Source organism: Callorhinchus milii, unplaced genomic scaffold (assembly GCF_018977255.1).
Source record: "Callorhinchus milii isolate IMCB2004 unplaced genomic scaffold, IMCB_Cmil_1.0 Scaffold1039, whole genome shotgun sequence".
Classification (NCBI taxonomy): domain Eukaryota; kingdom Metazoa; phylum Chordata; class Chondrichthyes; order Chimaeriformes; family Callorhinchidae; genus Callorhinchus; species Callorhinchus milii.
In genome coordinates this window covers 1-16,631 of record NW_024705780.1, presented here as the reverse complement: position 1 = coordinate 16,631, position 16,631 = coordinate 1, and the positions used below count along the sequence as shown (strand labels likewise).

At 45.6% G+C, this 16,631-nt stretch overlaps 1 protein-coding gene across 1 annotated transcript; it reads left to right on the top strand.

The window, feature by feature from the left end:
* The first annotated feature begins 4,803 nt into the window (after nucleotides 1-4,803).
* On the top strand, nucleotides 4,804-14,813 carry LOC103189919 (protein LKAAEAR1). Its single transcript, XM_042346578.1, has 4 exons — nucleotides 4,804-4,870; nucleotides 8,355-8,669; nucleotides 10,898-11,020; nucleotides 13,636-14,813. Exons 2-4 carry the CDS (start codon nucleotides 8,385-8,387, stop codon nucleotides 13,696-13,698), a joined length of 471 nt encoding a protein of 156 aa, XP_042202512.1. The 5' UTR covers nucleotides 4,804-4,870; nucleotides 8,355-8,384; the 3' UTR covers nucleotides 13,699-14,813.
* Nucleotides 14,814-16,631: the final 1,818 nt, after the last annotated feature.

The following is a 16,631-nucleotide window of genomic DNA, read 5'->3' as shown; positions in this document are numbered from 1 at the left end:
ATCGATAGTGTGTTTTCAGTTTTATCTTGATTGGATATTTCTTGATTTATGACACAAATCAATAAATATTCAATCAAGAAAATGTATCTTGTTGGCCACACCTGGCCTAGAGTTCGAGCTCAGAGTCCCGATGTGGGGCTTGAAACCGCATCCTTCTGATTGCGTGAGGTAAGAGTGCAACCGACTGAGCCAGTCTGACACCTCAAACCCACGCAGCTGCTCTTCTCTTACTTGCTCTTGCTATCCTGATGCACCTCTGATGGATCAAAGGCTGTGTTATGAATTCAGCACCCATGCCCAAACATGACCCACATCAATATCAGGAACAGTGCTGATCGGTTAAATGACATATTCAATTAATTCTCAGAGTCCTAGTGTTGCTCATCATAAGCTCAGTAAAGGCAGCATATAAATGGCTTGTAACAAATCCTATACAAAAATTATAGAAGACTCAACGACTTTGATACACCTGAGCCGTGGCTTTCTTCAGACTGAAAAATTCAAATTTTCTGATTCCAAATGAAGTTTCTTTTAAGAACCATATCCATCCCCATGTTATAATTACAAGTACAACATTTTTATTGATTGTGTGAACAATATAAATAAGGAATCAGAACTCCCTAAATAATGCTGCCTTATAAAAAATTCAGTGCTTCTGCATTTATATGTTATTGGGATTGAACACAATTAAATTAATAACATATTTTGTGTCAGAAAAGTGCTGTGTCTGATAACAAAAATAAAGGATAAGAGGATCCAGGCATTATTCCTTTCATCTTATAATGCATTCATATTATTGTTGGAGAATGGATTCCATAAAAAATCATTCTGAGAGAGAAGGAAAATGGGTGCATAAATGTTGTCACAGATTTCTCTCCTCTGTTCCCAATCCATCAATCTGTGGACCACGGAGAATAATTTTTGGATTTTATATAGTGCCTTATCACATTGTCGAGACTTCTCAAAGCACTTCGCAATAAAGTATTAAAGACTGTGTATTTTGAAGGCGAAACATGGCAGCCAGTTGCGCACAGCAATGTCCCCGAAACAGCCATGGAGTGAGCGACATTTGTCTTAAGGTGGGTTTTGAAGGTGGGGAGGGAGGGTCAAGGCGGGTGAAGTGCCAGAAAGGGGGGTGAAATGGTTCCAAATGGCGATTTCAGGCAGACACCAGGAAGTATTTCTTTACCCGGAGGGTAATTCACAACCAGAACAGGGTTTCCAAGAAGGATGGTTGAGGCCAGGACACTGGACTCATTTAAGAAACAGCTCAATGCTGCAGTGGGAGGGCAGTAAGATTGATGTAGGAGTAATGTAAGGATGAGATCAAATGGGCTGGACAGCCTTCTTCATCCAAATATCTGTTGTGACCTTGTGTCCTATTCTAATTCACCTCCCACTGAGTGAGGTATAAAGGTCCAGCAACACATCTCTTTGACTGAGATTCCAAAGCCATGAATCTATGGAGTTCTGTAGCTCAGTGGTTAGAGCGCTCGCCTCGCAAGCGAGAGGACCTGGGTTCTTAAATTCGAACCTAAAGTTTGATTCCCAGCAGGGCGAAACATTGGGCAAGTTTCCTTACTCCACACGCCTCTGTCTACCAGCAGTAAGTAGGAACCCAGTTGTTAGTTGATTGGCGGATCGCTTTTCTGGGGGTAATGATCACTTCAAAATAAATACATAAATACAAATAGTAATAATTTGGTCACTCGATCCACGACTGTGTGGGACGCTGCTGAGTGCAATTGGCTGCTGCGTTTCACCCACAAAATATGCAGTCGGTTCACTTTGCAGAATATCCTGTGAAGCGCATTGAGACGTCTCGAAGTATCATATCAAGTGCGAGGATTATTAGTATTATTACCACAGGGTTGAAGTGTTTTGTTTTGAGATGCTCTGCGTGGAGTCCCCTCCGTGAAACAGTTAGCTGCAGTTATGATTTCCAACCAGGAGGTGGCAACCTTTTGCCTTATTTTAAAAAAAAACTTTTGAAAAGGAAAAAAGACTTTGAAAAAGCGAAGGTCTGATACGGTGCGTTTTAATCAGTCGATTTTTTTTTAAGCTACAATATTTACGTCAGCTTAAAGCGTTTCGCTAATCCTTCAGTTTGCTTTGGAATCCTCGTTTCGCCCACAAAACATACAGTCAATTCACTTTACAGTAAGTTCTGTGAAGCGCTTTGAGACATCTCGAAGGCGTGAAAAAGCGCGATATCAAATGCAAGGATTATTATTATATTATTATTATAAGGACAGTTTTGATTCCTTTTGTGGTTTTGCCAGGGTTTTACATGACGTCCTGCTGTGTTGGTTAAGTGAGAGTATTGGGTTTGAGAAAGGGATGGAAAATATCAGTTTGGTTCGGTTGGTAGCACTTTCACCTCCAAGTCAGAAGATTGTGAGTTCAAGTCCCAGAGTTGTTGGAGCATGTGTTCTACTATATGCTTGTCCCCCACATGAATCCTCGACTGAACAGGCTATAAGGAGTTGTAAATGATTACTATTCAATAGAGGTATCTGCAACTTAATCTTATTTCCTTGTCTATCATCATCCTTGTCATCATCATTGTCTACCAAGCTCCCTCTTAAATATTTCAACCCATAATCTACAATCACTGGGACCACGAAGCAAATACCACATTTCCACAACGATTTGTGTGCAAATATGTTTTCTGATTTCCCTCTTAATTGGGTTTAACTCTAGTTTTAAGATTCGGTTCCCTCTTTTTTGTGGTTTGCCTTTGCTTATTAAACAATCGCACTTATTTCACAATCTCCTCAACAGTAAATAAACAGTTATTTCTTGGGTCTTTCCCCAGAACACAGTGGCAAGCCAAGCCAATTGGTTTATAGACCAATTAATTAATTCCATTTGTTAGGACAGCAAGTTGTGAGGCAGCTGTCAAAATGACTACATTACACTGATATAGCTAATAATATCATGCACCAACTGCAGGATCTTTCAGGATCTTAATAACTCACCCATCTGCTCGTGCTTCTTATCTGTTGCTAAAGTGACTATAAATATTTCAGTTCTGCTAGAAATATAGATTTTTTTAAACAAGACGTATCATTTGAGATGTAGAGATAAGGCCATCTTTCGAAAAGAGCTCGCACTTTTATCATCTTGAAGACGTCAATTTGCTTTTTTGTATAGGATAACAATATCCCATGTGAAAAACAAGTTTTAATATTTATTTCCAGATCATCAGTTTACGCTGTTTGACTGTGTCATTAATTAGGTTCAAGCTACTTTGTGAGCCTATGGAAGGTTCATATCCACCCTCTTTGCTCTTTGCACCCTCCTCAAGGTGAAATTCCACATTTTGCCTAAGTTCTGGACTCTCTCAAATACTAATAATCCTTGCATTTGATGTAGCGCTTCATCACTTTGTCGAGACGTCTCAAAGCACTTCACAGAATATGCTGTAAAGTCAATTGGCTATATTTTGTGGGCAAAACGCGGTAGACAATTGCACACAGGGGTGTCCCACAAACAATCGTGGATTGAGTGATTAATTTTTTTTAGAAAAAAGTACGCTAAATAAGGTGAGTAAATCCAGATAATTTCTCCCCGTCCATTCAAATTCATGCCCACCTGAGGTGATATACTTCACCCACCCCACCCACCTTCCCCCTAGACATCCTCCTGACGTGAAAGGCATTTGTAGAAAGGCCATTTGTGGTTCCAGTGCTAAGGGTTTATTGCGGTATCCGCGCTCCGAGATGGATAGAACCCTCCTCGTCGTACAGGACGCGAGAAGAAGAAAAACGCAGCGTCTGCAGCATCCGCAGGCGACATCTGGGTCGCCCTCCCTCCCTCCTGGTCCCTGCCAGCATCCCCTCCCCTCCCTCCCTGGTGCCCTGCCAGCACCCTCCCTCCCTGGTGCCCTCCCTCCCCCCCCTTCCCTCCGCATCCCTCCCCTCCCTCCTCCCTGGTGCCCTGCCAGCATCCCTCCCTCCCTCCTGTGCCCTGCCAGCATCCCTCCCTCTCTCCCTGGTGCCCTGCCAGCATCCCTCCCTCCTCCTCCTCCTGGTGCCCTGCCAGCATCCCTCCCTCCCTCCCTGGTGCCGCCTCCCTCCCTCCTCCCTGGTGCCCTGCCAGCATCCCTCTCCTCCCTCCTCCCTGGTGCCCTGCCAGCATCCCCCTCTCTCCCTCCTCCTCCCTGGTGCCCTGCCAGCATCCCTCCTCCTTCCCTCTCCCTGGTGCCCTGCCAGCATCCCCCTCTCTCCCTGGTGCCCTGCCAGCATCCCCCTCCTCCCTCCCTGGTGCCTGCTGCATCCCTCCCTCTCTCCCTGGTGCCCTGCCAGCATCCCTCCCTCTTCCCTGGTGCCCTGCCAGCATCCCTCCCCCTCCCTCCCTGGTGCCCTGCCAGCATCCCCCCCTCTCCTCCCTGGTGCCCTCCTCCTCCCTCCCTCCCCTGGTGCCCCTCCCTCCCTCCCTGGTGCCCTCCCTCCCTCCCTCCCTGGTGCCCTCCCTCCCTCCCCCTCCCTGGTGCCCTCCCTCCTCCCTCCCTGGTGCCCTCCCTCTCTCCCTCCCTGGTGCCCTCCCTCCCTCCCTCCCTGGTGCCCTCCCTCCCTCCTCCCTGGCCCTCCCTCCCTCCCTCCTGGTGCCCCCTCCCTCCCTCCTGGTGCCCTCCCTCCCTCCCTCCCTCCCTCCCTGGTGCCCTGCCAGCATCCCTCCTCCAGATGTGGTCCATGTGCCGCCGGGAAACCTCCCGTCGCCATGGCGACGGCTGCCCTGGCGACCGGGTCACGTGAGGCCGACCACCCCAACCCGGAAGGGCGGCCGGTCGCCATGGTGACGGCGTCTGTTTGTGGCTGAGGGCGGATGGAGCCGCTGAGAGCCCGGGCCAGGAGGGGCTCCTCTGGTGGGTTTGTGTGGGCGCAGCGTTTGCAGCCGATAAACTCCAGTGGGTGGGGGTTTGGGGGGGGTGGGGGGTGGGGGGGCGGTGGTGGGGGTTGGGGGGGCGGTGGTGGGGGTGGGTCTGGCGGGGGTTGGGGGGGCGGGTGGGGGGTTGGGGGGGCGGTGAGTGGGGGGGGGGGGCGGTGGGTGGGGGGTTGGCAGGGGGTGGGGGTGGGGATTGGAAAGGGGTCTTTAGAACATTGCCCCCCCCCCCCCCGAGTGGATTCATAAGCCACTGTTTGCTCAACTGCCGCCGTGTGCTTTTATTATTATTATTATTTGGGGGGCTGGGGGGGGGGGGGAGTTTCATGGCAGAAAAGGACTGAATTTCACCCCCACCCCCCAACCCCAACCCCACCCCACACACACACACACACAACAAAAGAAAGAGAAGGGAGTGAGACTCTGACCCTGACCCCCCCCCCCACCCACTGTCACTTTTGGGGGTGCGCTCAACCCTCAGCAGTCGGGAGATGGAGGGGAACAAAAATGATGACCAGCAGATTACTTGATCCATTATTTCTTAATAACGTCTGATCGATATTGTCCAATGTCCTCTAACTGTTCCTTCTGCTTTGGCTGAATGTCCCCACGTAACGCGCTGTCGATTGCCGCATTGCTACGAAGAGCGTATCTGTGTTTGTGCCCTTACATTCATTGTACTCGTGTGTTGTGCATTGTGTGTGTTTTGTTGTGTATTGTGTATTGTATGTTTTGTGTTGTGTATTGTGTGGGTTGTGTTATGTGTATTGTATGTTGTGTGTGTTGTGTATTGTGTGTGTGTGTGTGTGTGTGTGTGTGTTGGTGTGTGTGGAAATTGATATCCTCCTATAGACAATAGGAGCTATGAAATGTAGGGTGAAACAATTATGGCTAACAGATTGCTTAAACCATTATTTCTTAATAACGTCCTCCTCTAATTGTCCGGTTACTTTACTGAATGCCCCCACGCTCTTTTTTTTAAACCTTTGTCAGAGTAGATTCCCACAGGAGAAATTTGACCATCCGGCATAACCCAAATCCAGAACTAGGGATTTTAATGCATCTTTTAGGAGTGTTAAAATCATCCTAAACCACAGCATAAGTTAATTGAATGACCATTGATTTATAAGTGATTTGCAGAGCTTCAATCAAAACCGTGACAGGCCCTGATATCTGACTGTTTCGTGACTGTCAAGTAAACGCTCGTTGAACTGGTGTTTAATAGAAAAAGATAGTCCTTGCATTTGATTGCAAAACTCTTCTTGGGTGTAGTTGCTGTGAAGGGCAGCGGTTGTGTTTGTAGGAAAATGAAGCAATTATTTTCTCCACATCCAGTCCCGCAAACAACAACGATATTAATAATCCTTGTTATCGCCACTCTCTTCCAGGAACACCTACCTTGAAGAAGTTCTGCTCTTCCCTGCAACGTGACTTTCATTCTTCCGTTTTACCCTGCTCATCATTAACACCTCTTTAGCTCATCATCCCCTGTCCTCTACCCCATTTTCTCCTTTGTCTTCTTTGCCCGGCCTCCCCCCTCTTTGTTAGCCCTTAAAAGCCTCTCCCTCCCAACATGCCCCAACTCTGCAGCTCGTGTACTCTCGCGTACCAGGCTCCGCAACCCCATCACTCCCACCCTCGCCCGACTCCACTGGCTCCCCATCCCCCAGAGGATCGAGTTCAAGATCCTCGTTCTCAGCTTAAAGCCATCCATGGCCGTGCTCCCTCCAACCTCTCTGACCTGCTGACTCCCTACCAACCTGCCCGCTCCCTCCGCTCATCGGGCTCCGGTCTGCTCCGTGTCTCCTGCCCGACCCGTCCTACCATCGGTGGCCAGGTTTTCAGCCTCTCTGCCCCCAGACTCTGGAACTCCTCGCTTCCTCCCTTGCCTCCTTCGAGGCCGGTCTCAAGACCCTCCTCTTCGATCGTGCCTTCGGTTGCCCTCCCACCTCTCTGCCTTCCCTCACCCCTACCCCACCCCTCCCCCATGCTCAAGCCCTGACCCCTGACCCGCCAGTGCCTTGGGACGTTCTCCCGATGTGAAAGGTGCTCTATAAATGTAATTTTGTTGTTCTTGTTGTACATAGCATCTTAACACTTCTTCAAAACATCTCAGAGCACTTTAACAGGATTTTTACTGTGAAGTGTAGTGGCTATGACGTCCTACTGACGTGAGAGGCCCTCAAATGTAATTTGTGGTTGTTGTTGTGCATTTGGTAGGCAAATGAGTTGAATGACCAATTTACCTGGGGGACAGTTAGCCAAGATACAAGACGATCCTCTCTTCTTTTTGCAAGATCCTTAACATAATGTCCTCCTGACATGAAAGGCGCTACACAAATATACTTTGTTGTTGTTTTTGTTGTATTTTCCTGACTGGGCAGATAGGATCTCGGTTTAACATCTTATCCGAGGCACCCTATCAACATTGCAGTGTTGATGCTCGTTGTGCTGGATTATGAGCTTCAAGACCTAATATGGGCTTTAATCCAGCGCCATAAACCTTCTGAAGCAAGAATGCCACCAACTGAGAGAGGCTGACACTCATTAAATTAAATACTCCTGGAGCAATAGTAAACTGTAGCAGTGCCTACAAGCGATGGTTTATCGTGGAGTGGGCTGTGATTGAACCATTAACTTTGAGAATCAATTATTTTATTGTAGCGAGTTTGCGGGGATCATGAGACATGAAAGACATTAGAACTGCTCTTTCACCGTAAGTCTATTCTTCATTTCTGTTCTGTAATTTACTTAATGTAGTGCGGAAATATTAAAGACAGATTTAAAGTCCTGTGATGCTGCTGTGAGAAGCAGCATGATATATTATCCCATTCACATGTTTCTTAATAACCATTTTCTCGAATAATGTATTTTAGATCAGCAGTTTAGGCAACAAATAGAAGTCTTTTCATTCTAATTTCATGCCACAAAGACAAATTGTGTCCTGCTGCTGCTGTGTGTGTATGTGTGTTTTTTAATAGATATACAACACTTGTAATGAATGATGGCTATTTCTGTGTGTTTGTTTTACCATAAGAGAAAGAAAGAACTGTATTTTTGTAGTGCTTAATCGCAAAGGAATGCCTCAAAGCGCGTCAAAATAATTACCGTGAAGACTGTATTTTTTGTGGGCAAATCCAATCTATTTAGGTGGACATTAAAGATCCCATGATATTAGCGGAAACGAGTATCTCCCAGTGTTGTGGCCAACAATCCATTCACTTTATGGCTATAGAACGGGATCTTGCTGTGCTGTTGGGTTTGTTTACAAATTCACAGTCACTACATTTGACGATAAATCATTTCTTCGTCTTTCTGTTTTTAGGAATATTCAGATCAGTTTGCACAAGTGACAAATTGTCTTAAATTAGCACTTTTTTATACAGAAGAAAACATCTAACGCTATTCATTTCGTCACTTTCGTTGCTGCAGACATTCCACTGAATATTTCTTACCTTGTCATACAGAATGGGCTTTAAGCGCTTCAAACCAAGAAAATGTCAGAAAAGAGAAGCGCGAGGAAAAACGTACAGTTTGCAAACAAGAAAGACAAGCCCAATACACAGGCCAAGAAAATTGAGAAAGCTAAGGAACTGACAGAATCACAGAAGGAAGAACGGACACACAAGCAGAAGGTGGTACATGCTCTGAAACTTGAGGAAATCAATGAGCAGAAACAGCAACTGGAAAAGAAGAAACAGAACGAAATTATTGGGCAACTCAAGGCAGCTGAATCTTTAAACAGGATAGGAGCCATGCGCTTGCGGTTCAAAACCATGAGAGTAAGTCAGATACCATTCTTACACTGTGAGCATTCACATCTTGACTCCCCCACCCTCCCGCCTCAACAACAAATTACATTTGTACAGCTCCTTTCATGTTAGAGCACTTGCCTTGCAAGCCAGAGGACCTGGGTTCGATTCCCGGGCAGGGCCAAATGCTGGGCAAGTTTCCTTACTCCACACGCCTCTGTTTATCTAACAGTAAATAGGAACCCAGTTGTTAGTCGATTGGTGGATTGCTTTTCTGGGGGTAATAATTACTTCAAAATAAATGTTAAAAATAATTTGGTCACTGAATCCACGACTGTTTGTGGGACACTGCTGTTTGCAATTGGCTGCCGTGTATCACCCACAAAATATACAGTCAATTTACTTTACAGTGTATCCTATGAAGCGCTTTGAGACATGATAAGGCGCTATATCAAATGCAAGGATTATATATTATATGAACAAGAAAGGGCAGACATGCTAAAGAACAACAAATAGAGGTTGGGGAAATGGAATAACAATAATAATAATTATTATTATTATAACAGTCATGGATTGAAGTGACCAATTCCTATTATTTTTTTGAACGAATTATTACCAAAAAGCAATCCAGCAATCGAATAATAACTGGGTTCCTGCTTACTGTTAGGTAAACAGTGGCGTGTGGAGTAAAGAAACTTGCCCAACGTTTCACCCTGCAGGGAATAGAACCCAGGTCTGGTTTGCGAGGCGAATGCTTTAACCACTGAGCTACAGAACTCCATTTCTGGGCCTCGCTGGCTGATCCAAGCACAAGAAAGATTAGAAAGGATGATTAGAGGATAGAGACAGGAAGATTTTCTTTACCCAGAGAGTAAATAATAATAATAATAATCCTTGCATTTGATATAGCGCTTTTCACGTCTTCTAGACGTCCCAAAGCGCTTCACAGAATATACTGTAAAGTGAATTGACTGTATATTTGTGTGCGAACGCGGCAGCCAATTGGGTAACAACAACAACAACAAGATTCCATTTATTGAGCGCCTTTCACGTCGGGAGGACGTCCCAAGGCGCTGTACAGTTGGGTCAGGACCTGAGGGGGAAATGGGGGAAATGGTCAGGGTGAGGGGAGGGAAGGGAGGGAGCGAGGAGGGGGTAGAGAGTCGAGAGGTAAAGCAGTGTCCCACAAACAGTCATGGATTGAAAATGACCAATTTATTATTGTTTTGTTTTTTGGAGGGATTATTATTAGGTGTGTGGAGTAAGAAAACTTGCCCAAGGTTTCGCCCTGCAGGGAATTGAACTCGGGTCTCTCGCTTGCAAAGCGAGTGTCAGGAAGGGTGGTGGATGCCAGGACATTGGAATCATTTGGAAAAGCAGCTCCATGCTGTAGTGGGAGGACAGGAGAGTGGGTGTTGTGGAGAGTTGAGACCAGATTGCCCAAAAGACCTTTGTCACCTTTCCTGGTGTCCTGGCCGACAATCCCCCAAATAAAATTGGTCACTCACTTTATTGCTGTTTTTGGGACACTGCTGTGTCGCCCACAAAATATATCCTGCGAAGCACTTTGAGACATCTCAACAACGTAATAAGGCACTGTATCAAATTATTATTATTTTTATTATTATCTGAACCAATCTTATGATATAAATTTTTGTACACTTGAATACTTATCAGCTAATTTAATACCGCAATCTTGATTTCAGAAGACAGATGCCTCGTGTGTTGCAAACTGCACAACGATATTTGGCTGGCCTTTAATAATCGTAATAATAATAAGAATCCTTGCATTTGATATAGCGCCTTATCACGTCATTGAGACGTCTCAAAGCGCTTCACAGAATATACTATAAAGCGAATTCACGGTGTATTCTGTGGGTGAAATGTACTGCCAATTGCACAAAGTTACCAAATGATGCAAACCTCAGCAGGGCTTGGAAATGCCACACACACACACACAGAAAAAAAATCAGAAGATTGTGGGTTTCTTTTTGCAAAGTGTGTTTGTGTGCCAGAGTGTTTTCGAGGCTGTGACACACTTTTGGGCATTTGAAATAATGGCATAAAGCCACTCAAACTTTCTTCCGGTGGTTTATACATCCTATGCACACACAAACACACACACACACACACCCTTCGAGTGCGGTGTAGCATTGTGAAGGGCCCTATATAAACACAAGCGGTTGCTGTTGTTGTCGTTGTCGCCGCTGTGGTACCTTGATAGAAACAAAATTGAATTGTTTGTTTTCTCATTTTAGGCTGAAGCAATCAATCATATGATAGCATCTCAGCCAACAGCCAGGAAAGCTGTACGACTAGAGTGTCTTCTTCCACCTGTCCAAGAGTATAGAGATCTCAAGGACACACTGGATAAACTGCAGGTACCTTCCTTCACAGGGAGAAATCTTTTGAGAGGGGAGATGGGGGAAGGTGTCAAGCTGCTTTCTCTTGTCCAGAACTGTAGAACCAGAAGACACGGCCTGGGTTTGAAGGGGGGGGTAAATTCAAAACAATTCTGCAGAAACGCTATTTCAAGGAGCGAGTAGTAAAAAAAAAGGCTTTCGAGAGAGACGGTGGAATCAGAAAGTGTTGATTCTTTCAAAAGCAAATTAGCTAGATTTCTTTTAGGAAATAATAATGTGGGATACAGTCACCTCCGTCCACCTTCCCATACCTCGCCCATCCTCTCCTCAAACTCCAACTGTGAGGAGATGCTGGACTTCCTTGAATCTAAAATCGAGGGGATACATTCAGCCACCTCAGCCCCATCCATACCCACCCCCTTCACCTCTCCCTCATGACCCAACCCCACCCATCCTTCGACCCTTTTTCTCCCTCCTCCCTCACCACGACTGTCCGCAAACTCAAACCCACCACCTGCTCCCTCGATCCCATCCCCATCTCCCCCCTCATCTCCCAACTCCACCTTCTGGCCCCCCTCCTGTCCGATGTCATCAACCTCTCCCTGTCCACGGGTTCAGTTCCCACCCCCCGAAAAACAGCCGTCACCCCCATCCTGAAAAAACCTTCTCTGGACCCATCCCTCCTCTCCAGCTACTGCCCTATCTCTAACCTCCCATTCCTCTCCAAGGTCCTGGAACGATTCATTGCGTCCCAGCTCCACTCCTTTCTTTCTTGTCATTCCCTCTTTGAACTCCTCCAAACCGGCTTCCGCGCTGTCCATAGCACGGAAACAGTCCTTGTCAAAGTCACCAATGATATTCTGAACATCTGTGATCAGGACTCCCTTTGTCTCCTTGTCCTCCTGAACCTCTCTGCCACCTTCAACACTGTCGACCACTCCATCCTCATATACCACCTCTCCGCTTTACTCAATCTTCATGGACCTGCCCTTGCCTGGTTCGATTCCTATCTCTCTCACCATCTCCACTTTGTTGCCTCTAACGGTTTCTCCTCCAGCCCCCACACTGTCATGTCTGGCGTCATGACAGTGCGGGGGCTGGAGGAGAAACCGTTAGATGCTCCCCCTTGGTGACATCATCCGCCTCCATCGGGTCAACTTCCACATGTATGCGGATAACACCCAACTCTATCTCTCTGCCTCCACCCTCAACTCTGGGACCACTGCTGTCCTGACAGACTGCCTGTCAGACATCAAGTCCTGGATGAGGGCAAATTTCCTACAGTTGAATGTGAACAAGACTGAGGTCCTCCTGATTGGCTCACGCCAGCGCCTCAGCACCTCAGGCTCTGGCAACCTCAACCTCCATAGTTGCACACTTCAACTCACCAGCCAGTCAGGAACCTGGGGTCGTGTTCGACCCTCAATTGTCTTTTCTTCCCCACATTCAAGCTATGACATGCTCTGTCTTCTCTCACCTCCGTAACATCGCCCGACTCCGCCACTACCTCACCCCTCAGACTCTTGTTCCTGCCTTCATCACCTCCAGGCTCGACTATGCAACACCCTGCTTGTCGGCCTTCCCAACTCCTCTCTCCACAGGCTGCAGATAATCCAGAACTCTGCAGCCCGTGTCCTCTCCCGCACCAAACCCCGTGACCCCATGTCCCCCACTCTTACCCGACTCCATTGGCTCCCTATCCTTCAGATGATCCAGTTCAAGAACCTGGTCCTCACCTACAAAGCCCTCCATGGCCTCGCCCCACCCTATCTCTGCGACCTCCTAAACCCCTACCAACCCGCCTGTTCCCTCCGCTCAGCCGGCTCTGGCCTGCTCCACGTTCCCCCGACCCACCCGCCCCGACCTCAGCCACTCTGCCCCCAACCTCTGGAATTCCATCCCCCAATCACTCCGCCTCGCCCCCTCCTTAGCCTCCTTCAAGTCCCGCCTCAAGACCCTCCTCTTCGACCATGCCATCGGCCATGCCCCTTCCCCTCCCCTCCCTTCTCCCCCCTGACACCAGCTTGTACACCCTCCAGTGCCTTGGGACGTCCTCCTGACGTGAAAGGTGCTATACAAATGTAGTGTTGTTGTTGTTGTTGTATATAGTTTGGGACATGACATGTGCATGCAACTGCCAGGATGGTGGAAGGTGAACTGGATGGACTTTGGTCTTCTTTCGTCTAGCGATTCTTACATTCTTGTGTCACTTTGTGACGTCTTCCTGACATGAAAGGCGTTGTATATAAATGTAACTTGTATTGTATCTAAGATGAAAATGGGTTTCTCCCTCACTCGTTTTTCAGATTCTTCACATTTCTTTTTGCTTTAAAAAACAATTGTGCGCGTGGTTTGTTTTCGCGTGAAGGACACTATGTTACTGTGAATGCTATTTCATTCAATCTTATTTTGTGAAGGACACTATGTTACTGTGAATGCTATTCCATCCAATCTTTTGTGTAGACCCTTTCACTCTGGGTTGCGTTAAAGTAGTAGCTTGCTGTAGTAAATGGGAAGATGATAGGCTGGCTATTCTGGAAGGGTGAGATCAAATGAGCCAAAGGGCCTTCTTCACTTGAACCTCTCTTGTGATCTTGTGACGTGAAAAAAAAAATGGTATGCTTCTTTCGCAGAGAAAACGAGTGGAGAAACTACTGGACGATGAATTGGAGCTGTCCATCATTCGAATCCTCTGATGTGCAGCGAATCATAAACACTGATCCAGTTGAAGCATCGTTGTTTATAGTTATCTGAAAACTGCAGGATGTCTTGCTTATTAATCTAAAATAATATTTATTGACAGATATAATGTGGGGCACATCTGAATGTACTGTACGTGCATATTGGCAGAATAAGCCAGGGCTTGGGGTTGTTTCGTTCTTTGAAATCAGGCGACCAATACAATAATTTCATCTGTCTTGCTTACAGAGATTTATATTTGATTACATAATAGGAGAACGCTATTCATTCCATCAATCAGAGTCTCCAACAGGCTATTCCATGCATTACCTTCTCTATTCCCCCTTCCCTGCCATATCCGTTAGAATGGCTTCCCAATTACCCATGCATCTTTCTGTCGATGCCCTCAGTTGATTCTGCATTTAGGACTCCCTGGGGCATTGCATTCTAAGATCGGGTCACTTTGCAAGATCAATTGATTCCAGCACCAGTGCAAACCTATTTACTTTAAAGGTTGGGTACTCCAGCACTTGATTGACTCTGTTTATTTTGTCAATTGCAATCACGGTGTACAACACCTCAGCTAAACGCCTCCGCTACCTTCTCAGCTGCAGGAAATGCATCCCCTGGCCCACTCAACCTTTCACAATACAGTAGTTATTTACCCCTTGTTTTCCACCTTACTGTTTGGAAAATTTGGTGAGACGTCAAATTGCCTATTAACTGTACTCAGGTTGCAAGTTAAGAGTTAATTTGTTTCAGTTTTACTTAAACCTTTTCTATTCTCAATCTAGAATTAATTGCCTTTTACCACTGTTTGAATGTTTTACTTTATCCGTTTAAGCAGCAGACTTTTTTTTCTGAGTGCCTACACTCTGGAACTCAAGATAAAGATCCTAAAAAGATCAAAAAACCTGTTCTTTTAATGTGATTTTCCATTGAAAACACCATGTTTTAAGATCTCTGGTGAGAAATTCCATTTGGCAGACGTTCAGAGATGTATCAAAGGAGCAAAAGAGGGATGCTATAGTTGAGAGAATGAGGAAGGAATCTCTTTCAATTGCTCCTGTAGCCTTTGGGTCCAAATGTAATGAGGTTTGAATCCATCTAATAAATTATTCCTAAACCCAAACCACACTGCAATGGGATCATTTAATTTAATTCCACTTTCCATGCCTGCTTGCCACATCATATAACATACCTTCCAAATATCTATGCTAAAGTGTGAAGGAATTTATAGATAAAAGTGAGACACTTGAAGTTGATCCGTTAAGAGATAGAGAGACAGTGGAGCCAAGTGAGGACTGGAGTGATGGGCACGCTCAAATAGCTGTCTAATTCCTCCTGAATTGAATGAAATACGTAAACACTCCATTGTCACCCATCATAACTGCAACATCTTAATGTAGAAGGAATTCAAGAGCAATGTGCACTCAAATGTCAGAGAGGCTAAATGAATGTTACTCAGTAATGTGCACAGATGAGTTTTTTTTGTCTGAAAGGTGTCAACTGAAGGTTACCAACCAGTGACCACTAGTTAAACTCTGTAAATCTGGTCACAGAGTTTATCCTGTTTGTCGTTAGGCAGTTTTATAGATCAACTGTAATCTGGTTGAAGGACGGCTCTTTAAAACCATGAGATACGCTACATATTGCAGGGCGAACACTCTTTAACTGTACCACAAGAGGTAAGATGATAGGATGCTGCAGAAAAGAGTTTCCTGTTATTTCACCAGACACTCAAGCAAGAGTGGTGAGTTAACCAGGCAAATCTTGGTGTCAATGTCAATCAATTTGTTTGAATATCTTTTTAACAAGAACTTGCTTTCACTTTGCAAATGCAGTCAATCTAGAATAAGTAGCCCTCAACAAAATAAAAGTTGTTTGAACAAGAAATATTGTGCACACTTATTAAAAAAAACAATTTTGGGGGAGGGAACAAGGAACAACTGGTTTAGCTTTGTGTCTGTGATATTGTAGCCTTAACTTTGTGATCACAGCAGCAATGAGAGATACTGATCTTACTGAACTGCTGTCCTGAGCTGCAAGATGTTTCCTGTGATTTGGTGTCAGAGATAAGCAGGTGGGGTCTTTGCAATTGCTTTGCATGTAGTGAGGTCAAATGCCTGAGTACCATTAGCTGATGAGTGAGGGTGATCGAACGGGCAAAAGTTCAGTTGTGTGTTAGCACTTTTTGCTCCAACTGGATTAAGATGGCGACACAGATGCAGGGAATTAAATCAGAATCCTTTTCCCCAAGATCTGTTCAGGTGAAGAAGGCCCTTCAGCCCATCTGGTCTCATCCTATTGGACCTCCCATCACAGCAACAACCTTTTTTAAATTTATATATGATTCCCAGAGTTCTGGCATAAACCACCCTTCCTGGCAGCCTGTTCACAGTCGTTAATTACCCTTTGGGTAAAGAAAAACTTCCTGGTGTCTCTCTTGAAATGATCCTTTTGCAACTCTAGACTATGAACCTCTTGTTCACCCAGTTTCAGTTGCAGGAGCTAAACATTTTCTGGGCCCCGTATTAAGTTTATGCATAATTTCCAGTGGTAAGGATTTTACAAGTAACAAGATTTTAGGCGTGGCAGTAATCCGCAACCTTACATTTTATACATAATGAAAGGTCCAAGCTCCAGTCAGCCTTGATTCAGTGTCAGATGATTTCATCACCCACCTCACCATTCACGCACCTTTCAAACCAACCATTATGGTTTCCCATCGATTTGATAATTTATGTAATTTGCACTTTTGAACTCTGCTTCCTGCCGTACTCTGCGTTTTCAAGATCAGGAACCCTTGTGACTGGCTGTCTTTTAAAACAAATGTTGTTGCTCAGATGTCATTGTTCATACTTCAAAAACTAGAAAGCAAAAAAGAGACCAAAAAATATTAATGTTACGCAGGCAAAAGCAGCAACTAACTTTGTCAGCAATGTCCAAA